The sequence below is a fragment of the Empidonax traillii genome, unplaced genomic scaffold (assembly GCF_003031625.1).
Source record: "Empidonax traillii isolate 1590-97213 ecotype Southwest subspecies unplaced genomic scaffold, ASM303162v1 scaffold570:size522666, whole genome shotgun sequence".
NCBI classification, from domain to species: Eukaryota; Metazoa; Chordata; class Aves; order Passeriformes; family Tyrannidae; genus Empidonax; species Empidonax traillii.
Genome location: NW_020955763.1, coordinates 303,458 through 327,465, shown reverse-complemented (window position 1 = coordinate 327,465; position 24,008 = coordinate 303,458). Strand labels below are relative to the sequence as shown.

Below are 24,008 nucleotides of genomic sequence, written 5' to 3'. Positions count from 1 at the left end.
GAGGCTATCCTTTACATTTGTGTTTGAAAGGAAAGAAGGCAGACAGAAATGCAATTAATCAAGGTGTGAGGAAACACGATTGTGAGGAGATTTATATACATCATCTGCAGTATAATGGCTCTGCCAGCTGCAGGATGGCCTCCTCGGAGGGGCTGCTGTCTAACACTCTGGGATTTAGAACTCCACAAAGCTCAGGCCAGTGAGGGTGGGGAGGTTGCACAGGGTGATGTGGGTCCCCATTTCCCTCATCTTTTGGTTTTGTTTGAAGGAAGAAGGGGAAAACAGAGTTTCCCAACTGCCAACAGTCGCCAGCAGTGCTGGCCATTCCAGCCGGGGTAAGGACTGAGGTCTGTTAATCATGTTGCCTTCCCAGGCGCTCACAAAGGCGCTGCATTGCGGCATCACCCCCAAGTCAGGCTGACACGGAGCGCTGCAGCTCAGCCAAGCGCTGGGAATGCAGCGTGCCCAGCACCAAAGGGATGTGTGTGGAATATCTGTCACTGCTGCACCCAAATGGCCCTCTGGACTTCAAACGCATCCTAAATTTTGTCATGAATTTTAACAGCGCGCTAAACTTCCGTGATCCCCAGCATGTGCTACATGCCTCGCTCTCTGATTTTAATCACTAGAATAATTCTCTTTTAAATCTCCTTTAGAGTAAATCAACATGACTCTCGCTATTCTCACCTGTCCCTGAACTCTGAATTTTGCAGAAACTGAAAAGCACTAGAGCAGCGTCTCCCATGGCTGCCTTTGGGGAAAAATCTGTGTCTGTCGAGGTGAGGCCCTGCAGACCCGCCCTGGTGTGCAGAGCAGTCCCACGCCGTGTGTGCCTTGCCCTGCTGGGGTTTCCCCTCCTGTTGGTCTCTCCAGGTCGCTCTTTACACACCCCGTACTTGTCAAGTAAAACAAATGTTTTTCGGTGCTGAGAGCACTGGCCACTGTCGAAGCAAAGATGGATGGCTTTCCAGGCTGGACAGGCATCTTCTGGGAATTCGTTTTAGAGGTGGTTTGTTTTTTTGTTTTCATATTGGAGGAAGAAATTTATATCATTTGACAGTAGTCTCCTGGGGGCCTCTTTGCTTTATTGATACTTCAGTGTTGTCCTTTGATGTAATAATCCTGCATTACATAGGCTGTCACTCAGAAATGATGAAGTTGGGCTTCTGGTGCAGGGGAATACCACCAAAGCTGAAAACAGTTATTTAAATTTACAAGACAGAGACAAGAGCTATACCTTAACTTAAAGGAAGATGTTCCTGCACAGAACCATTCACAATGAATATGAAAATAAGCCAGGAGCTGGGTTTCACAGAAATATAATTAAAAGTGACAGATTTTGTGTTTACATTTCATCCAGTCAACTTAAAACGCACAGATACTTACACGTAGCCTTTTTGTTGCGATTTTAAATATGCCTCAACCACATCATGCTCTGTAGCAGTTTTCTGTTTGGGGAAAATAATATGTTTATAAATATAGGAAGATTGTTTTTGTTTTTCCTTGAAACTTCATTTTAAAATGGAATAAGGATACAAAGACTACCAGACCATAGGATTTTTGTGTTGCTTTGTTCAAAAGATCAAATTTTGATCCATGAGAGTAAAGTTCAGGCACAAACTCGGCTGCAAAAATAGAAAAATCAGGTTGGTTAAATGGTCAGGCAAAGGAGAAAATGGATGCTTCGACTGGTCTTCTTAAATGAACATGCATCAGGTATAACACCTTTGGAAAATAAGGGCAATCTAAATTTGACTTCTGAATTAGCAAGTTGTTGCTGGAAGAATTCCTTTACCATTTGCTTTAGTTCTGAGCCACAGTGATATTTTTTAAGACATTGAAGGACCAAATCATTGCATAAGTAGTAAATCACAGCACTCCCTCCAGTGTGCCTGAGACTTGAGATAACCCTGTACACTGAGCACTCCAAAAGCCTGGGTTCCTTGTTTCTTTTCCCTGCCCCTCAGTCAGACCTCTCCAATGTCACTGGAGAGAAGTTTGGATAATTGGAACATATTTCTGAAATTGTGAGTCTGGAGCAATTTTGTTTTTTGTTTGTTTGGGTTTTTTTTTTTGGGGGGGGGGGGTTGGGTTTGGTTTGGTTTGTGTTTTTGTGGTTTTTGGTTTGTTGGATTTTTTTGGGGGTTTTTTTTTTGTTGTTGTTGTTGTTGTTTTTTTTAGCTGCTTTGGAAAAGCTGAAGGTTGAGAAATGATAAATGTACAGTTTCTGTTCAAACCCAAAGTACTGTCCTATCAAAATTGGTGGCATATGGGATCTAAATAAGAATCAATTGGTAAATGGAAACAGTAACAGTGGTACTGTGGAATTACATGTTTTAGATTTTGGCTGAACACACCAAAGGTCACATTTGACATACCTGCCTTTAAGTGATTATTGTGCTCCTTTCATAAGCTCAAACAAACGATGAAGAACTGCAGGTTTGCTGACTAGCGCAGTGCACTAAAACATACAGAGACTTGCTCTGGAAGGGACTGGCCTTGTCTTAGCCTGGGTTGATTTTGCAAGCAGGTTACACCACTGCTGTAAAATTTGCAGCAGTGATTTTGAGTGCTGCAGCCACCTCTCTGCAAGAGTGTCCTGTTCTGCTGTGAGCCTTAGGTACAGCTGCATTTGGTTGTATGTCCTGCTCAAAAGAGGGATGGACCTGCTTTAGGTAATTTCACTTCTGAAAAGATTTCTTCTTCTCTTACCTTTCTAAAAGACATTGTTCAGGTTTTGCTAATTAATATTGAGATTATATTGCTGCCTGTGTTAATATACTTTCCCCACTTAATTTTACCATCTCCAGCTGGGGATAGGTTCAACTTTTAAATTAGTTTTCAAAGCTTCCAAAATACCCTGTGTTGCCTCCAATGATCTGCAAGTGGGAATGTGTCATTTGGCATTCATAGTTCAAAATGCACACTTAGCATCTCAGGCTCACAATTTGCTGAAATGCTGATCTTATCAATTCTGCTGTTCTGATTTCCTTGTTGAAGCCCACAGGAAACATCCTAAGTGATGAATTTAACTATTAAAGGCACCCTGACCAATGTGACCTTGACAGAACGCTTTCTCTGTTTAAGAGATTGATTAATAATGGCTTTGAATTGAATACTTGATATATTTCAAGAGGAATAATGTTTTCCTTGGAAGAGTTTTCTTGCTGTGGGGTGAGATTGCATCTTTCACATCCAGCAGCAATTCAGACCTGGAGCTGAAGGTTATGAAAACACTCTGGAATAATGTACCTTCTCAGACCAGTTCACATTTCACTGAATGTGAAGTCTCCTTATATGAAAATTTATTGAGAGGCATCAATCAATAGGTTCAGTATCTTGAGCATAATTCTTTAAATTTGATTTGCAGTAATATATCCTCTTTGCACCCTCAGGCTCCCAGGGAGCAAATACAATACAAGCTGTAAGGTCTGTCCTTTTGTATAGTTCATATGAATACTGACATCCATTCCCAATTTGAAGTTATTTTGGGGCAAAGTCTTTCATATATATCGCTGGCAGGGAAGTCTGGAGTCCCTGAGGAGAGGGGTGTGAGGGCTGACTGGTGTGGGGACTGCAGCTGGATCTGGTGTGAAGCACATTTCAGCCAAGCCATGAGGGCAGGAGACTCTCATCCAGGTCACCCCTGTGCTCCAACCTTCTTTCATTGGTGTGTAGAGCTGATCTTCGACACAGGTACTGAATATCAAAGCCAGTCAGTCCTGGACTCCAGCAGCAAAGTTTCCACTAACAAAGCTGTAAATATGCAATGTCTGAGTGGGTTTGAAATTTCCACCTTGTCTCTGAGGTCCCTTTAAACTGAGCTGAGCTGGTGCCCTCCTGTTGTGCACCCATCTTCCAGTGGAGATGCTCCTGTGTCTGTGTCTATTCACAATAAAAAGACTGGATTACGCTTGACCATGTCAAGCTCAGAGCTGATCTCCCAAATGTGTTCTGAATAACACCAAAGAATCCCCCTGAGTAACTCAGAGCCTGATTTTGACTCCTTTGTTCGTGTGGTGTTGCGTGATTCAAACGTCGGCTCAAAGAGCCTCATCCCTTTGCTGTTGTGCCTGTTGCAGTTAAATAATATTAATCCTTGATTTTCTGTTTTCCTTTCAGAAATATGTGGTAGTTTGATCTCAGGGATTTTCTTAGAACTCAGATTAAAAAATAAACTGGGACAGAGGGATTTCCTAAAGGTAAAGCAGTTTTAGCAGTATTTTTAATGAAAGGCTGTATCCCCACCGTGAAACCAGAAGATGTGTTGTGTGTTACATGAAGACTGGTCATTCCAAATAATGTCAACAAAACAATCTTGCTGCCCCTTGAGACTTACATTGATAATGCACAAGAGCAATTGAAAGTCTTCTCATGGCATTCATTTTTAATTACTTCTGTGGTCCAAGGTCACAGATATAAGCCACTTGTCAGCCTGGATAGCTTCACAAAGATAAAGCCTAGATTTATGGCATTATGCAGAATTCTGGGAAAAAACAAAGGTCACATTTTTCAAATTTGAGTGTTCGAAGTTAGCCTCTTAAATCCATCCTCAGACACTTAGATAAACAGGCTGATTTTCACAAGTGCCAGGCAGTGGCTCTTTGTGCTGACTGTGCTGGAAACAGCCTGTGCCCAGTGCATCTGTGTCACCAATCAGCCTGGTTAAACTGGCTTTGGGCTTGCAGGCTTCCTTTAGGCTCTGGTGTTAGTTTTGTTTTAACCAAAGGTGGTTGCATTGTCAAGGTTTCAATTCTTATGAAAGCAATTTTTCCTTTTCAATTGTCCCAGTCATAAAGTGGATTATGCTGGTATAGGAAAGACTCATGCCTGTCTTTTTCCATGCAAAGTTGGCATGACCAAGTGCAACATTTTATAGACTCTTGTGATATGACTTGTTTTACATCCTAGTGACAATTCTTCATAAAAATGATCTTAACCATTCTTTACAGCGTGGTCTTTTCCAAGCCAGTAGCTAAAGCTTGGAGTATAGGGGAATTTTCTTGTTTCTAGACTGTGACTTAAGACTGAAGAAAATAATTTGCTTTTTTGCAACAAAATCTTTAGCAAAGACTTCGCTTCAGAGCTCTTGGTCTTCTGAGGGTGTGCTTGAATGTAAAGAGATATTGAAAGCACAGAATCTTTGGAAACATAAATCAACTGGAATTTCCTACAAAGTGTTTGAATTCTTTCCTTTGTTTAATAAAGTAACAGGTACAAGAAAGGAGGCTCTGTGAGAGCCCACCAGAGCTTGGGTTTCTAACACTCTTCAGGGAGTGTTCTTAAGAAGTTGTTTCAGAGGTGAAGCAAACATCATGGCTAAATCAATATAATTAAAACAGACAAGGGCAGCGTGAGATTTGGGTCACAACCACACTTGCATTAAGAAAACTCCACTTAAATCCTTGGAAAGTAGCTGCAGAGGTAGGAGGAATAACAATTCCTGAGAGAATGGGGGAATGTTTTCTATTCAAAGTCTTCTTTTGAGGACTGGTGATGACTAGAAGTATTGGTTTTGTCTGAAGTGTTTGAGTCTCTTTCGTTTTCTTTCTGGAGGAGAAAAATAAGATTCAAACACAGACTTTGGGGAACACTTGGGTATGCACCAGGGCTTTGGTTCAGATGAACTTCAGATTAAGTGAAGGCAGAGCAGTAAGATTCAGCAGCAGTTAAGATAGTGGCTCTTTTGTTTGCACGTTCCCACAGCCAAGTTTCGTACATTTGTGCAAGGAAAGGATGAGAGAAACCCAAAGGAAACTTCAGGAGTGATGCCACTTGTAACCATGCACTGAAGTAGTGTCAGGTGTGGTGATCATATAGGGGAATCTGTGGGAATAATCTTTTAAGAAAACAACGTGTCTCTTTTTGCCAGGTTGCTGATCTTCCAACCTGTGGGATGTGCCTACAAGGTTTTGAAAATCTCAAGCAGATGCTCTCCTAAAAACAAACAGATAAAAACAAATAAATGCCTGAAATGTTATTGACAAAGTCTTGTCCAGTCCGTGTTTGTCAGGCTTGTCAGCTGCACTAACACCCTTTGATGTTGCTTTTACCTCCTATGTTTGCTGAAGTAGGTGTTGCCCACTGTAAATAACTATTGTTCTGGTTTCCTGGCTCATTTGCTTGAATTTCCTCAGTTTTTCTTGCACTTCTGGGTAAGAATGGGTGGATGTGGATACGTGGATGTGGTATTTTCATCTTTGCAGGTGAGCTGAAAGCTCATCCGAGGACACCGCTGATCTGAATTGATGCTGAGCGCGCTCTCCAGGCAGTGTCAGACGTGCTGTGCCCCAACCAGCAGCTTGTCAGTATTTTGGGCCACACTTGTCAGATGAAGGGGCAGCTTTGGTGCTGTTGATGGTGTTAGCTTCGAGGGAGGCCAGTTTGGTCTGGGTTTGATTTTTACTTCCAGACATAGCAGGCACAGGCCTAAGCTGCAGAGTTAAATGGACAGGTAAAAATTCAACATGAGTTTGGAATGTCAGTGTTTGTTACCTGTTACATATAAGAAAAGCAACCATTTTAGTCTTCCACAGAGGAAATGTTCAAAAAATTATGATGGATGGTTTCATTTAGACACCCCCCGAGCCCCTCCCACCAACTCCTTTAAATAGCAGCTATTTTAGTGAACAAAGCTACTTGCTGGTACAGTAAATGATGTGCCAGGTATTCTAACCTGTATATGCTACCAAGGATATGGTAAAGAACGTGCCTGGAAACCAGAAGGGATTTGTGTGCTAGTTTTGATTGCTATGACTGACTTAATGTTTAGATTGTGGTAGGGCTTAAAGGACTCAACTAGAATTGGTCCCCGTGTCCAGACATAAAGTAAACAGCATTTCCAGAGACATTCATCTGAAAAATGAGAGCAAACATGTCAGTATGGATGAGTAATCAGACCTGAGTAAATAAACAACATATACATGGAGTAGGAGGACGTGCCTGCTTTTTTCCAAGTCAGTAGCTGTGATGGGAATGTGGCCAGTGAATTCAGTGTTTGTATGCAGTACAACAGAGGGACTTTTCAACAAAGGATCAGGCTTTGGATCAAAAAAGTGTATTTATGTGACTTCCTATCTGTTTTTCCCATTGTTTCCACTCTTCTTCAAAATTATTTAAATTGCTCCTCCTCTCCCAGTTGTGCCATCACTCCACAAGCCAGGAAGGGGCTGGGGGCAGCTCTGCCCCGTGTCTGCCAGGGCAGAGCGGGCCAAGCTGCAAGAGCAGCAAGTGGCGACGTGGGAGTCAGAGCTGCAGAGCCATTCATAATCCACGTCTCTCTTCCCCATAATTATCTCCGCTACCCGAGAGAGCTGAGAACTCCCTTAAGCCTCCCTGCAAGTCATTTAGATTCTAATTGGGATTTAAAAACTCTTGAAACCTGAGTGGGTGGCTCAGTGCATTATTGCTGATGAATGTTACCCTGGGTGATGTGCCCAGCAGACCCACAGAGGACCTGTGCTCAGCTTTCCAGTGAAGAGCTGTCCTTTTTGTTTTCAAGAACAGATTTGCTCTTTACCTCAGCTAATTAGGAACTGATTTCATTCACAACAGCAGTTCTGTTTGTGGCATTATACCAAAATGTTAATTTAATTTTCTTATGTAGAATGCTTTCTCTCCTTAATGTTCCTTTAAAATGGAGGTGATGAAGCCTGCTTTCTCAACTGAAATATTTTGTTTCTCCCTCCTGGGCTGTGATTTCTTCCTCATAGTTTCATTTAACACACTTTCATTACCTTCTCAGAAATGTCGTCGTGAGGACCTTAGCTTGGTTTTGAAGGACCACGTCTGGGGTTACTTTTGTTTTGTTTTGTTGGGTTTTTGTCTCCTCACGAAGCTCATCCTAACTGGTCATTGTTCCCTTGTTGCTAATTCCCTGCCAGACTTCCCTCTTCCTGTTAAACTGGCCCACAACCATAAGCAGAATGATGAGAGAGGGTCCATCAGCACAGTAAGAGCTGGAGAATTGCACTGCTGGGGCAGAAGTGGGATGACATCACTCTGATGGATTTTACTGTGGCAGCTGCATGGGGACCTCTGTATATCAAGCATCTGATAAATGAAGTGCATAATTGAGAACAGGACTTGATGGAGACTGCAGCGCTCTTGTGGCAGCTATTTCTAAGGGAGACAAGGGTTCAGCAGTCCAGGATGGGTGAAGAGGAGGGTAGAGGGGCCGTTTTCACATGGCAATGTAGTCTGGGTTTGGCTCCCCACCCTACACACTCCCTTTGCTTGTTTATCATCTTCAGTCTCCTGAAGTACTTCCTTCAGCAGCTGCACTGCACTTTCCTGTGGGCGCTGCACACAACCACAGCAATCTCTGCTCAGTGAGGCAGAGGGGATGATGTTGTTAGCTCTGAATTAATTTGCTCTGTGAGTGTAAATCAGGCTCCCACTATTATTTTGCTGAATTATTTTAAATGTAAATGCTGCAGAGACAAATGCAAGGGGTGGATGTGGTACTGAAAAAACACACTTGAAAGAGATAATTCAAATACATAGAAGCTGTTCCTCTTGTCAATATAATGTGCTTTTAATAAACTATGAATGCTCTTGGCTTTTCAAGCTGTCCCTAATCATCAGGGATTCCTTGCCCCTAAAAGCTGTAAACTGTAAGTCAAATGAAAACAGATAAGCAGCATTTTGGGAAAATGCCTCTAGCCCATTTTCCTTCAGTCCTGGGTGGGTCATTGTTCAGGCTTCTGACCCAGACATGTCTGGAGCTCCTCGCCAATGGGGAGCTGCTGGGGTTTATTCCAGCTTTGACATAAACCTCTGTGACTTTGAGAGAACTCTGTTCAAAGTCTCTGCTAGATCTGTGACTGTAGTGCCCAGTTCCTCAGAGGAAACTGTTTATTCTGAAATTTATTCTGTGCTTCTCCAGAGAGAGGGTGGGATTACTTCTCTTTAATTTTTTTTTTTAATTGTTATTATTATTTTGGTGGAGGTATGTGTAGGGGGGTTTTGGGGGTTATTTTGTTTTGGTTTGTTGGTTGTTTTTTTTTAACAGCAACTTGTGTTCACTAATTCCTGCCTCTTGGAATGTATGAAGCAGGTCCATCCTTTTAGAAAGGAGCACAAACATAACAGTGTCACCTGTAGTAGGTGATCCTAGTCTTAACTGAACTCTGGACTATGGTTAACACTTGTTTTCTGAGACCTTCAGTAGATTATCTAATCCCAGCTTCTTTTGGCTTCCCAGCAGTTTGATGAACAACATAAAACCTCTTCTCTCTTCTTTCCCTTCCCTGCTGTCTCTGTTGGTCATGAGGATCGAGGCTGTCCCAGCATAGCTCAGATGTTTTGCTCTCTAGTGTCAGAGAGGCTTTATTGTGGCTCCCAAGAGTAAAGATCCTACCGTGCAGGCAGCTGCCTTTGAATTACCCAATTTACCTCTAAGCAGTATGCAGCTGCAGGCCACTGCCTGGGGTGGCAATGGGTTGTACGGCTGTGGCTTGTTCTGTGTGAAGCCACAGAGCTGATAAAGGCTCCAGTGGCCTCCTGATGGGATGGAGAGCTCTGTAACTGTTCTTTTAGAGGTGCTTGGCACCACCTTTCAGCAAGGTGGGGGCACAAGCTGAGCCCCGCCAGGACCCTTCCCACTGCTGCCTGCTTGTACCTGCATCCCAAAGGTGGAACCCAAATGCCTCCTTCTCCTGGACCATCTTGATCAAGCTCCATTAAATTTGTGTCGAGCTCTTTCATTTTGTTTTTGTCACTGTCCTTGCATGTACCCTCTGTGCTGTCTGCTCAGGCACTTGGACTCAGATCACCTGAGCCAGGTGCTGGTTTCAGTGCTGTGTTTTGTATGAGTTTTGCTGCTTCATACCTCAAGATATTTCCTCATGGACTCAGTTCTTGACACCTTATTATTTGTATGGATGCATAAAAGAGGGTTCATGTGGTATTCTTTCAGGGGCTGCTATTGCTAGAGTTATCCATCTGCTTTTGTACAGTAATGACACAAATCCTGAGCTTGGGCTTGGACTAGCAACAGTATAAAGCAGAGTTTTAACACTTGTACAGCATTTGTTGTACTAAATGTTGGTGGTGTGCCTTCCCTCTGCTCCTTTGTATGGGATTTCTTGCCATAGTGAGATTTATCAGGATAGAGGTATAAAATATGGAGAAGTCTGCCTGAGCTAATTGATATATGGCTTTACTTTTTGACAGAACACTGGTCCTGATTGCCAGGGACAGGTCAGACCAGTTGCAGAGGGACATGGAGAGGCCAGACTTGACTGTACCAGTGGAATGAGGCATCAGGGTCAGCTGCTGTGCAGTTTAATAGTAGTCTGTCCACCCAGTGCTGTGCTCTTGAGGAAGCTGATAGACTATTTCAGAAATCTCTGCTAACTTGTCTTTTGAGATTTTTGTATAGTGCTTGCTTCTCTTCTACTTGACCTAGTTTATGCTGTGCATGTTAAGTCAGTACCTATGTTAAAAGCCTTCATTCTCCTACTTCCTTGATGGTTTTCTAGTGCATTGGGTCACCATTCCAGACTACTGCTTTATTTATTTATTTCTCTGTGGTCATGCCTTCCGTGTAAGCTACTTCAGGACAAATTCTTACTTTTCACTAGTTTAATTCTTCCCTGCAGCATTAGTTATTTTGGGAAAACGTGTAATGGCTTTCTCAGGCCACTCTTCCTCAAGGTTTGAGAGCTGCCTCCTGCCTGTGAACTGTGTTTTTGGGGCAGTACATCCATCAGGACTTTTCTGTCGGGGAAAACTAATCCTAAACACAGCAGCAGGTCTTGGGACTGCAGAGAATTGATGAGCTTGGTAAGATCAGAGAAGAAAAACAGATCTCTAGTAAAAGCAGGCACAGCTTTCAAGGCACTTAGTGGAGGTATAGAGCATTTTAAGTAACACAGATAAATATCTCCCTGGAGCTTTCGCTTTTTCATCTAAGCACAGACCCGAGAACAAATAGGAAAATGTGGGGGCAAAAAAACAAAAGCTTTAAAGATGTCAGTGAACATTTTTCAAGCTGAAAATTACCATCAGCAGTGAAAATAGCAAAAGATGCATAAGGCAAAAGTAATGAAACCATGTGTAAAATAAGGGAAAAGAATGAGATCAGAAGGTTGCAAAGGAAGTTTTGAATTAAGTGACTGCTGACTTCCTTCTTATAAATGATTTATTTTTATTTGTTCTTGAAAAACATTTCTAATTTGTTTCTCTTGCTGCACTAACACACTGAAAGTTGTTCATTACTATCAGACAAATGTTTTTTAGACAGTGTATGAGCAAAAAGTGATACTCTAATGGTCTTCAAAAACATAAATTTAAGTGCAAACCATGGTAACTCTGCATGAAATTGTAATATCAGTGGCATTCCAGCTGGTTTTGGGTTTTATATTAATGGACTAGGCCTTAGCCCCAGAACTGCTTTATATGCAATCTATACTACTGGCACATATTCAGTACAGAACTTCTGTATAATGAATGATGCGATGTGTCAGAGCAAAGCTAGGAGAATGCTTCATTTTTTGGTGAAATGTCACTTTAAGTTGAATGGTTGGGTAGTTCCACACTTGCACAGAAAATTCTGCTTTAATCATCAGCTCATATGCACCTCCATGTCCTGAATTGCCATCAGTAGTGAGTGGAGTTCCAGGTTTAGACAATTAATCCATCTTTGCTATGTTGTGTGTATTTATTGAGTTCAAAACAAAAATAGGCAAGTATTTAGTTTAAAAATAGCTCATACTCATCATTTTGATGTCAAGTAACTGCACTGAACTGAGAGCTGCTACACTGAATTTACACCTCACTGTTACTAGGAGTAACCAGGTGGCACAGCCTTAGCAAACCATCCCATGTATTGAAAGCTTTGATAAGCATGAGCTCTGCAGGTGTGGCTGTAACCTCTGACAGCAGTTTATTCTGTATTACTGAGGAGCTTTGCCTTCAGGTAATAATAAGCTAATGAATCATTAGTCACTTTTTTTTTGGCCCATTGGCACAATTAGGTTCACGTGATGCACTTGCACTGTGGAATGAAATGAGGGCTCAAGAGCAGGTTTCTGTGTCCCCAGACTCAGAGCAGTGCTTTTCCTATCCAAGCTCTACAAGGTCAAGCTCAAAGTGGTTTTTTCACCTGTTCTGCAGATGAAAATTTTGAGTGTGACATTGTGTGTAACTTGGACAGAAAAGACTGTCCCCAGGAGGGCTGATAACAATGTCTGTTTTCACTTCATCTTCAGTCTTTGTCATGGAAACTGTTGCCCCAACAGTTCCTAATCCAGATGAATGTCAGCAAATGTTTTCTTTAATCACTGACATTTTTCAGATTTTGAGAACAGAAAGTTTATGCTCAGTTACCTGTCCAGGGATGGGAAGAATGATTGGTCTGCATAACACTGAAGGGTATTTGCTAATACTTTGAGGAGATTTCAGGAAAATGTTCATGGCAGTAAAACAGATGAAGTGCCAAGGAGTATAAATGCCATAATTTTATTTCCCTCAGGTTTATACTTATATCTTGAGACTTCAGTGCTTGTTCTAGCTACAGACTGTACACCCTCCGTTATCTGTAGTCTGTTCGGGGCTGTGCTGAGCAGAATGGCCCTCCTGTGGTAATAATGGATAATTCTGGAGCCAACACCCTTTAGGCAACAGAAATGCATGAACATTTTTCCCAAAGGGTGAGAGTTTCTTTGGCCTGATGGAATTTGGTAGATCATGATCATCAAAGTATGAAGTGGCAGACATGAGTTTGTTACCTAGTCCAGTTTCCTGTCAACATGTCAGTGTCCTGATGAAATCATATTCATGTCATCATTGCCCTGTGCCTTTTTTCAAGACCCTGTTTCCTTATTCTTACTTGATCTTTTCTTTGCAACATGCAGCAGTTGTTGAATTATTTTAAATCATACTCTCTGCTCTACAAAAAGGCACAGTCATTTGTGGTAGCAAAACACAAATGGAGAAAAATGCTCAGGAAAAATGGGGAATCCTCGGGGCTGTAATTGTGCCCTGAAATTACCTCTATAGTTCCATTGTCTCTTTCCCCCCTGTGCTGTGTTACAGTGCCCCAGTAAGCTCACAGTGACGGGGCGGTGCTGCTGGGGACCTCGTGCCCCATATCAATGTGTCCCTGTTGTTGTTGCAGTGATCGCTGACGGGGCCCTGGATAAGACAGCTCTGACGGACGATGTGGGGAGCGAGGAGGACCTGTACGAGGATTTCCGGAGCTCCAACCACCGCTACGGCCACCCCGGGGGCGGCGGGGAGCAGCTGGCCATCAACGAGGTACGGTGCTGCTGGGGTTCCCACGGGCAGGGTAAGGAGGGAGGCTGGTTCTTGCTGTTAAACACCCAAAGGTCAACAGCCCAACTGGTAATGGCAAAGTGGATGGGGGTTCCAGTGCCATTTACTGTGGGAACCCCTCTGGGTAACCTTCCATCAGGGTGCTCTCCCTGAAGGAAAGCAGAGCCACCAGTCCTGAGCAGGAAACTCTGCTCTTGGGTGTTTCTGGATGAGAAGGTTTAAACTGTTGATGAGCAGCTTGGCCAGGGCTGGTGTGACACTTGGAATGTGGTGCACTGAAGGCATAAGGGAAATGTTGAAAAAAACCCTGTTCTACGTTCTCTCTTACTGGTTGGTCAGAAGGGTGCAAAGTTTAACATAGGTTTGGTCTCCGCTGCTTTTTCCTGCTCCCCAGTAAATTCACTCCAGGGATATGAACAACCTACCTTTTTAGTTGCTGCTTTTAGCTATTTTCTTTTATAGTGCTGACAATTATTAACTTGACATCAGCAATTTAAAAATGTGCCACTTGGTTTACCTGATGCAATAAGCAACATGCTAACAGGATCTAAGATTTTTTTTTCTGCAAAAATACCATTTTTTCCCCTTTTCATTAGAACTGGCAGCCCCTTATACACAGAATGCTTTTTCAGTGAGGTGAATTTGCATTGAAAGAGTGGAGCGTGTTCACCATGTGAGTGATCTCTTGCACTCCTGCACCTTCTTTCTCTCTGTTACCTTTGCATGAGCTTCCCAGGATAAGAAGGCAAGAACACAAGATGTATTATATTGTCTTGTGTCTAAACTACAACTGAAATTATGTGGTCTGAGGCTCTGTGTATATGTTTGATGCACCCAGTGATGATTCTCGGTGCAGCTTCTGGGGTCTGGAAAAAGCTCCAGAGAGCTGCACAGTGAGGATACCAGCTTTTCTTCAAAAACAGCAAAAGGAAATACTCTTTCAGCAGTTTTCCAGCTCCTGGTGCTCAGAATCCCTGCCTACAGCCCCGGGTGCCTGGGGTAAGGAAGGGAGTTCCTTTATTTTCTTCCCCTGTTGCTTATATCTCTGGCAGAACTTTTTGGTTTAACCTTTTTTTGAAGAAAATCTTCACAACTCTTTAAAATCAGGGAAAAAATAAGCTTGTTGGTGAGTCTGTATGTCCATCATGCATGTGGGATATATCATCACAGGTATATCCCCACAGACAGCGGGTCTGTGCATCCATCATGCATGCTTTTCTCTTTCATTATACATTATTATTGAGAACAACTGTTTTTCTTTCTTTTCTTAGAAGTTCATTTTATTAGAGTTAAATTCCATCACTTTTAATCAGGAAGGCAAATGGATGTGTCCAAAGCAGGTGTAATTTTTATAATCTTTGAAGCGTATGTGGGGTTTTGTTGGCCAGTTGACTGAAAGAAAAAAGATTATTTTTGGCTTGTTCCCTAGAATCTTGCCTGTTCAGGAGCCAACAAAACTGTAAGAACAAACAGTACATTATTTACTTTGCTGACTGGTTCCTACGGGTAATTAATCCATCACTTAACTTCAGTGAGCCTTAGCAAAGTGCTGCCTACACAATTGCTTCCCAGAACAAGAGATTACAGTAAAACACAAAAACTCTGCAGCAAAATACTAAATCTGTGAGGCAGGAATTTTACAAGAACAGGCATTTTAAGTGTTGGAACTGAAATATCTCAAATAGCTGGTAGCCAGACAGGCTTATCCTCATCTTCCCTGCTGGACCAAAAGCTGGGAATTGATTAGACTTGAGTATTTTCTGTAGTGCTGGGAGTGACGTGGGGTGAAGATTTCAGTGTTCAGTCATTCACTCACATCTTGAGTAGTCTTGTCTTTGTTTTATTGTATTCCAAGTTGCCTTTTATTGGTGGTGGATAAGGAAACTATGGTAACCACATTATTCTTAGCCTTCTTGGAAGAAGCAGCTTTCAAACAAACAGAGAAGCTGAAATACATTTTTAAGGCATTTGGCAGACCAAGTGCTGCATTAAAAAACAAAGCACCCAACCACTGAGTTATAGTTCATTTTGGATCAAGAGAAAATGGTTATGAAATAAAAAAGAAATCTTTCATAAAAGTAATTTATTGGCAGGAAGACTAGAGGGATAAAAGAAAGCTGGGAAGGTTGTATAGAGCCCACCTAAGACGATCAGCATGAGAGTGTATAAGAGCCAAGAAAAATCAGTCAAAAAGTAATAATAAGGGTTTGGGATGAGAAAAGAGGCAGGGGAAGTAATTTTCTTGGGGCATCTGTTTGACATTCTTTCAAACACATTCTTGATGATTGTGAAAAGAGATTTTTGTGTTTAGATTGTACTTGGTGGAGTTTACTTTGTGTTTGGTCCAGATAAAGACCCTATCCTCATGTTTTATTGCTTCCAAGGTACCATGAGGTACAAATGCAGCAAGAGGAGAATCTATACTGCAAATACATTGTGACTCTGTCCTCCCAGTGCTGGATAAATGTTACATACAGAACAGACACAGCTTCAAGCTTCATTAAATGGGTTATACATATTCTGAAGTTGAGCACATGAGGGATTAGGCACATGAAAAGCCTGCCTGGCTCTCGAGGGACCGTGGTGATGATAAGCTGTGTAGTTTTCATTAAGTAATTGGCCTGGGTGAGGAAGCTTAGGCCTGTTTTCCTGGAACTGTCACATGTGTACCCAGGGTTTGGGATGTCCTGCTGTGCAAAGGGCCCCTCTGGCTCCGTGCTTTGGAAGAAAAGCCTCTGCAGTTCAACACAGGGAGGGTTTAGCCCCTTGCAGCCCTCCACGAACAGCACCGTCCCATCTGGTGAAAGCAAAGCACCAAGGGTTTGGAAAATTACAGCAAGACTCATCATTTTTTCCTTATCTCTTATGGCTCTATGCCTGATAAGTTTGGAATTTGGTATGTGAAGTCCCGTTCCTGAGAAATGCACAACTCGTTGGCTTCGGCAGGCCAGGATTTTATCTAAGACACGTTTTAAAGTGGCAATACTGGAGTGTGTTACAAATGTTTGTGCTCACCAGTGCTTGCTGACGAGACACAATTAAGCTAATTGGTTCCAACATACATGTTTCTGATTTAACAAGCAATTCTTACCGAAAAATCGTTCAGGAAGTGACACGAACAACACATCTGCCACGTACCAAGGGCAGCAGATATTGTAGCAGTATTCTCTCTGTCTTACTGAGTCTCTAAAGCATTATTCCTGTGCTAAACTCTTTGATCACACACTGGGAAGTTGTTCTGGGCTCACCCAGTGCTCTTCCAAGCACAGTCAATTTTAAACAAGACAGAGTTGTGAACTGGGGAGTTTTTTTGTTTGTTTTGTGTGTGTGTGTGTGTGTGTGGTTTTCTTTAACCCAAAAATCCAGCACAACCAAACCCCCAAACTCATAAAATGTTAATACAGATGAACTCAGAACAACAGATTTTAATTGTGTTTAACATGAATAATATCCTTCATAGCCTTTTTCACTTCACTTATCTTCATTCTAATTAACAGAAATCTCTTGTGTACTATGTGAGGACAAACTTGAAAAGACAGAAACATTTTAAAATAGTGCCACAAAATGTTGTCATCTCTTTTTTTTTTTTTTTTTCAAAATAGTACAGAATAGGCTGCAAAAGCTGTGGTCACAACAGATTTCCAGACTGGAAGCTTAATTAGAACCACTGATCATATGGAAGCAATATATAAGATCCCTGTGTAATCTGGGAGATTTTTTTTTTTTTTATCTTAATGTGAGTATATTGCTCTCCCAACTGATGCTGAAGCAAATAGAAACCAGTTAACAAACCCCATCACCCCTCACTGTGCTGGTTTTTCTTTTTCCGGGGGCTTAATTCCAGCTTTTGTGTCCTGCCTATTCCTACAGCCAAGCTTGACAACTGTGGTCCAGAAGCAGCAGATATGATTTATTTGCAGGATACTGTATAAAGCTCAGTACTGTCAAGGACAAGAAATAATGTTCCCCTGTGGACATAAATCTTTGCTGGATTCTAGTGTTTGGTCCCAAGTGCTTGCGTAACTTTGTGCAGGGCTCAGATGGGAATGTTCAGGATATGCAGTCAGAATTGTAACTTCTTTTAACATCTGATGGATTTTGTACAGTTTTCTGGTCTGCAAACTTCCAAGGTTGTTTCAGAGGGCTTTTTGCAATGGATTTAAAGCAAATTGGTATATTCAAATAGTCTATGGCAATTACGTCTCATCAAACACCCAGATCAGGAAATAAGTGGTCCCAGGGGTTGCCAGAGCCATATTTCTGCTTTCTACCACGGGCAGCTGGGGCTGCTCTGAGACACTTTCTCATGTCCTTGTTAGCACTGGGACATGGCCATCCCCTGCTTGTTCTTACTCACTGTGGTAGGTGAGGGTAAATAGCTCCCATTCCACATGTGTATGGTCTGCAGCACACACACCACCAGCAGGAGTTCAATCCACACTGAAGCATTTCCATAAAATATATTATGTTTTGCTAGACTCATGTTTCCTCTAAATACCCCGATTAATCTGATAGTCATTAGGAACAAACAATTAGTTCTTATTTCTTGGGACTGTCAGAGTTCTAACTCCCAAATAGAAACACGGAGGTGCGTCAGTGGAAGGAGTGCTGCAGGTGTGGAAGGGTTGTGGGTTTGGTCTCTGAGGGGATCTAACTCCTTGCAGGAGCCAAACTGAAGCAGCAGAACAGGAGTTGTAGGCTCTGTGTTTCCCCTCTTTGTGGGCACGGGTGTGTCCACACGCACATACAGACACGTTCAAAGAGGGGAAAGTGCTGCCCCAACTTTCATCTGGGGCCATAAAACAGACCAAGATACGTCACTCAAAGGAAATGACTGGAGACAGTGTGATGGCTTTGGAGTTCTCACATCAGTCCTGCCAGCTGCTAAATTGTAGAGACTAACAGCTCCTGTTAACGCTTGTTAATGATGTGAGGATGAGGGGACTCATAACAAAATGTCTGTTGTTTGCTGGCATTAAATGTGTTCCCAGTTACTGGGGTGTAGAAGGGGCTTGGCTCCACAAACAGTATTCCCCTTGGAGAAAAAAATGATCCAACAATGTTTTAACTTCAGAAGTGACTTGTGCCAAGTCATCTCAAAGTCTGCCTATATTTTATCCAGTATATCCATGGGTTCCCAGAACTCTGTCTGATGCTTCCCACTGCTTAAAGGAAACATGGTGTGTTTACTGATGCTGCTCACAACAGGTGGTTGTCTCTTTATGGTGTAGGCTGCAACCGACTTTCAGTACTTTGGCATCCCATTAAAAGGGCTCTTTTAACCCCTGGTAGCGGCATTGCATCCTGTAGGGATAAGGGTTACATTGCAGAAGGTCTTGGCTTCCTGCCTGTCACTTCTAGCACATGAGAGCCACCTACCATGGCATCACTGAGACCTTCAAATCCTTGCTCTGGGGCACTTGAGATTGTGTGGCAGGCAGGCACTATCCCTCCAGGGTCCTCAGGGCTCTCACATGCACCTCATCAGGTTCTGTGCAAGGAAATGTGCTGGTGAAGGTCAGTGATTTCACCATTCATGTGTAAAATGGGAGCCTTTCAAACCTGCCCTCTCCCTAATGCAAAGAAGGAACTTACCCTGTCCTCAGAAGCTCCTTGTTTGGTTTTCAGGGGTCCTTGGTTTGGTACCTAACTCTCTGCCTCTGTTTTATGGGAGGAAGAGCACTGGAAGCACTATTTACAATATTTGCACTCCTATGAAGATTTTACTTCAGAAGCATTGCATAAATGAAACTGCAGTTATCCCTGCTTGGAAGGGGAGTCTGATGATGTGCAAAGACAAGTCTGTTTTTCAGAATCTTGATGTTACAATTTACTTCTGCCAATGCCTTTGTTTTAAAAATAGCTTTTGGGATGTCCACACCCCAGTTTGCCAGTTCAAGAAACACCTGTGATGGATAACAGTGCAATAACAAAGGGGATATTGCAGTATGAAGATTTACGGAGAAAAGGGGATAAAGAAGGAATGTGACAGAGTAGGAATGCTGGGTAAATGTTAGTTTAGAGGTTATTCCAGATTTAAGTGTTTGCATAGAGACAGAGGAGTGAATATATCTGGGTTTATACCATACTTGTACTTCAGGTTCCTCTCAGCATGGTTTGGATATCAGAACATTTTTTGCATTTGTTCTCCTCTCTCCAAACCCTGATTTAGAGCAGCTCCTCTCTGTAAAGTTGTCTTTTTTTCCTAATCCTCAGAAGACATTTCACCCCTGTGGTGGAAAAATAAAATCCCTCCTGACTCTTCTGGCGCTTCAAAAAGCACTGTTAATCCTCAAAAGATCCTCCCCACCAACTTCAGCCCTGTCCTGTGACCAAGGCCCCTTGTCCTACGCTTGGTAAACTGGGGGCAGAGTTACCATCGAGTTCATCTGTGGCTTAATACAGTGAAGGCGCTGTCATATTCCCTGCAGTTTTATCTTATCACTCTGATAAAAGCAGCTTGACTGTGGGAGCTGTAGAGGGAAGAAAGATCAAGAAGAACAACGAAGCTGCTGAAGAGCCAACCCCGCTTCTCCTGAGGCTCATGGAAAGACTCCCCCTCCCTCTGGGGCACTTGGGGTCAACTCTTGGTGCCCTCAGCATGCCCTGGGAGAGCCCGTGTTCCAGGCAGGTCAGGCATCCCCCGCCCCTTGCAGCAGAATGAGGAAAGGTTACTTGCATTAACACACACACCCCCACCCACCCACCCCCACACGGGAGCTCCACGGGCAGGGGAACAGAGCAGCCTTTGTGCCCGTGCCTGGCACACCTCCATGTGCCACGCACTTTTCAGGGGCTCTGTGTGGAGCTGTGCAGTGATCAGGGCCTCAGAGGATAGCAGTGGAGCTCTGCATCACTTGAACATCAGGTTCAGCTTCTCTCTTGAAGGTTCGGATTGCAGGAACAGTGACCTAGGAAGGTGTTGATGGTTTCTTTTGGTTTTGTTTTTTTTTTTTTTTTCCAGTTGTACTTCTAACTGGTTTTATCTATGATCTTTAAAGATGATCCTGCTTCTGGCTGTTCCACTGACTTGCCACTGGCAAGTCTTCATGTCAACAGGTTTTATGAAATGACAGCAGGATGTGTGAGCTACCTATTATGGACCAAGTGTCCTGTTTTTTTGCACATTCCTCTGTCCCTAATGGACGCTTTGTTAGTAAAGCAGTGGGGCACCTTGTTCACTTACTGTTGGGAATATCAGTTTCCCATCCTAGCCTTCCTGATCATCTTAACAGCCACTTACCAAGTTTGCTTCTGAGCTGTAGCTTAAATTGTCATTAATTTCTTGGTCCATGGGGCAGCTTTTGGAGAACAACCCATCAAGATGCATTCTGGAGGGTGTATTGCTCCTCTGCATTTTTCCAGCCTGCTGGATAAAACAGAGAGGTATCAGAGAAAACATGGCCTTGAGGGGCTGCTTGACCATGTAGAATTTCTGCCCTGCTTTTCTGTCATGTAGGACACAGAAATGTTCAGCCTGTTTCTTATAAACAGCTTGTGTGTCTTTTACCCTCTTACGGCTTTTCTCATTCTCATACTCTGTGGTGCTTGTCCTCCCCAGCCCTCCTCTGCGGCTCCCTTAGTTGCATCAGGAGGCAATGAAGGAGCTCTCCTAAATTAACATTACTATAAGCCAGCTTGGAAGAACTTTAGAGAGCTGTTGCTCCAGTCTTGTACTGAAAAGATACATTTTCCTAGGCCATTGTATGGACTGTGCCAGCCTGTCTTTGCTTCTCTCTGCTTGTTCCTTGCTCCGCCACATCTATCACAACATGCTTGATTCTGTTTCCCAGGACATTCCTGCCTGTATCGCTCCCCTGTCATCTGTCATTCAACACTGAGAGAGAATTTTCCACCTTCAGTCAACCCCCACAGCAGGCCCAGCTGTGTTCCATCCTGGAACATCCCATGTGTGTGATGCTGGAGGCTGCCTGGCCTTGGCTCACAGGAGCACGTGGGGTGTGTTGTGCCGGCACGTGGGCTCACGGCACCAACACGTTCCTCTGGCACCAGAGCTCCAGGCCAGGATAATACTTCCCAGATGCCTCGAACATGTTAGTAGTTATTGCTGCTGCTCTTGAAAATAAAACTTGCTTTAGGAGAATTTTGAAGATTTTCTAGCTTTAATAGAGTCTGAACTAGTTGCTAAGCAGATTGTGGGGTTTGGTTTTTTTCTTTTAATTAATTATAGTCAGAGGTGGCCAATCTAAATGGCTGCTTTTCTTGCGGTGTCCCAGCGTGCCCATGGGCAATCTCTGCACTGCCCCAGGAAACGGTCAGGCCAATTTTCTTTCCATTGATAATTATCTCATGAATCTCAGTACTCCAGCACGAGAACAGCTCGCAACGTTTTGGCAGGATGACATGAGTAATCCGTCCAGGGAAGTACTGGCTGTAAAAGCTGTGTGGGCTTGAACCATGCAGTGCGAGCTGGGAGAAGATGCAGTGGGAGTAACTGTGCTCTAGTAACACGGTGTTACACACTGTAAAAATTCAAAGCGAACTGTGGGTCTCTGACAGACTGTTTTCCATTTTAGAAATGCACAAACGTGTGCAGCTGAAGAAGTTGTACTTGTTCTGATGTTCCCTGGCTGTGGCTCAGTAGGAATGATATCCTTTTGGAAGGTGTTAGCTGCAGTTGTTACTGAGAGTTAATTCAATGCACATCAGGCTTCATAGTTGCTACATTTGCATGATGGATAAAGTATGAGAGTGAGATATTTGGGAGTTCAGGAAACTTGGTTTCCATGGATTGATTTGTAGGTAGCAATGCTCTCCCTTCTCACTATTTCACTGTCATTCTCTCGTTTTCTGTCACTGAGCTGAAAACTGAGTAGAAATTTGTCCACTGAACATCCACTCAGCCTGGATTCTTTTTTTGAAAGATGCATTTGAGATGGTTTGTCACCCCAGTGTTATTAGACAGAAGTATTTTTATCACCCAATTAAAAAAAATAAAAATCAATAGAAGCTTCTTCCCCAAGAAGCCGTGCAACAGCTGTTTTATGAAAAGAACAGGAATGATTTGGTGATTTTTATGTCAAAGCAAGTTAAGAGGGGAAAAAAACCAGTCATACAGACCCAGGTGAAATCAGTTTCTCTGACTGTCAAACTGCTGAAGGTTTTTGCATGTACTGAACACGTTCTCTTCCTCTGTAGTTCTTTATGCTCAGCATCCAAGCATCCAGCAATGCCAGCCAGAGGGACAGGGAAGTTCATGTTTGTGTCTGAGGCTTCACTGGTGCAAAAATAGAGTGTAATGCTGCCTCAGGAGGCATCCTATTTAGCAACACCTTTGGAAAACTTGTAAAGAAGTTCACATTTGTGTGCTCTGTGCTGTGTTTGCATGGTATGCAGAGCTCTGCTGCTCAGAGCCAGCAAACAGCACAGAGCTGCTGCCTGGTTTGTCCATGTGCTCTGCCCTGAGCAGGCAGTGAGGCAGCACAGCTGGGGCACAAATACCTGTCTGTGTGTCAGATGGGCCCCATCCAGGTTCAGTTCTGGCACTTCTGTCTCTGTTGCTTGTTAAAATTTTGATATATTTTTCACCTTGTTGGAGAGAAGGCGTTGATAAATGACCCAGCAAGAGTGTTCATTTTTCCTCTATGGGTTTTTAGAGCAGTGTTTATTTGTGCCTACAATACTAATTCATCCTTGGCTTTAAGAGGAGTTGAACTGTGTTGTGTCTTGTACTTGTAGCAAGCACATCCCTGTTTGTGATAAGTCAAGGACAGGGAGTCCTGGCAGTGTGCTCCAGCATGGTAGGTCAGTGTGGGAGCCTTGCTTTCCAAGTTTGCTCTCTTGAGAGAGGGGAAAGGTGTTGCTGGCAGGGCTTGTATGACTGCCTTCGGTGCCCCTGCTCTAGGACACGGACTCTTTGCCTTCCCAGCATGATGGGAACTTCACTGCTTGTCTCCTCAGTTATTTATTTGCCTGTTCTACTGACACACCTGTGCTTCCTATTACAGTTATTATTTTTTCACATTTATGTACATGTGTCTTTCAGTTCCCAGTTCACCTGCAGAGTATTGAAATGCTCTTTTCACTGGCCAGCAGTGAGTTTGTCTGTACACTCTTGACCTCCTAATACTGGCAACTAAACCAGTCTTCAAAAGCTTAGGCCTCGTTTGCTGCACATACAAGCACAGTGACAAGTAATGACCGGGTAATATTTAGTATCATATTGATGAAAAGTGAAGGCTTGTCTTTCTGTTTTTACTTTATCTAGTATTAGACTGGGAGTTCTTGCATAACTCATTCTCTGAAGGCTTGGTCACTGGTCATCTTCTAGACTGCAGCTTGGCTTTGTGTATGCCCAGGTTTCGAGGCTGTGCTGTGCTCACCCCTTCTCTGTTGGAGTGGCATTTTATTCCCCTGGTGCAGTCCTGGCTGAGGATGGCTCTTAGAGGAATAATTGGAAGGAAATTATTACAGTTGCAAATTAGATTCCAGTGGAGACTGTGCAACAATTATTTGAAATATGCTCCCTCTGTGACAGTTATACAAAGTAAGTCCCATTGTATTACAAGCCACGAGGTAAAACTTTCAGCTGTTTCACCTCTTGCTGATGCCACCTACCACAGAAGCATGTCTGATCAGTGAGGAATAAGAATGAGGCTTTATTTCCACCATGGAAAGATGCCATGTGGTGTTTAGAGAGTGCAGCAGGCACTGGAGAGCCCCCCCCCCCCTGCAAACACTTTGAGTTACCATGGAAGTAACTCCCC

At 43.1% G+C, this 24,008-nt stretch overlaps 1 protein-coding gene across 2 annotated transcripts in view; it reads left to right on the top strand.

The window, feature by feature from the left end:
• The window catches only part of ARHGEF4 (Rho guanine nucleotide exchange factor 4), a 116,968-nt gene that overhangs the window by 61,220 nt on the left and 31,740 nt on the right, over positions 1-24,008 (top strand). For both annotated transcript variants that reach the window (XM_027897946.1, XM_027897947.1), the window contains one exon: positions 13,124-13,263. In XM_027897946.1, the coding sequence (XP_027753747.1) occupies positions 13,124-13,263 (140 nt within the window). The remainder of the gene's footprint in view (positions 1-13,123; positions 13,264-24,008) is intronic.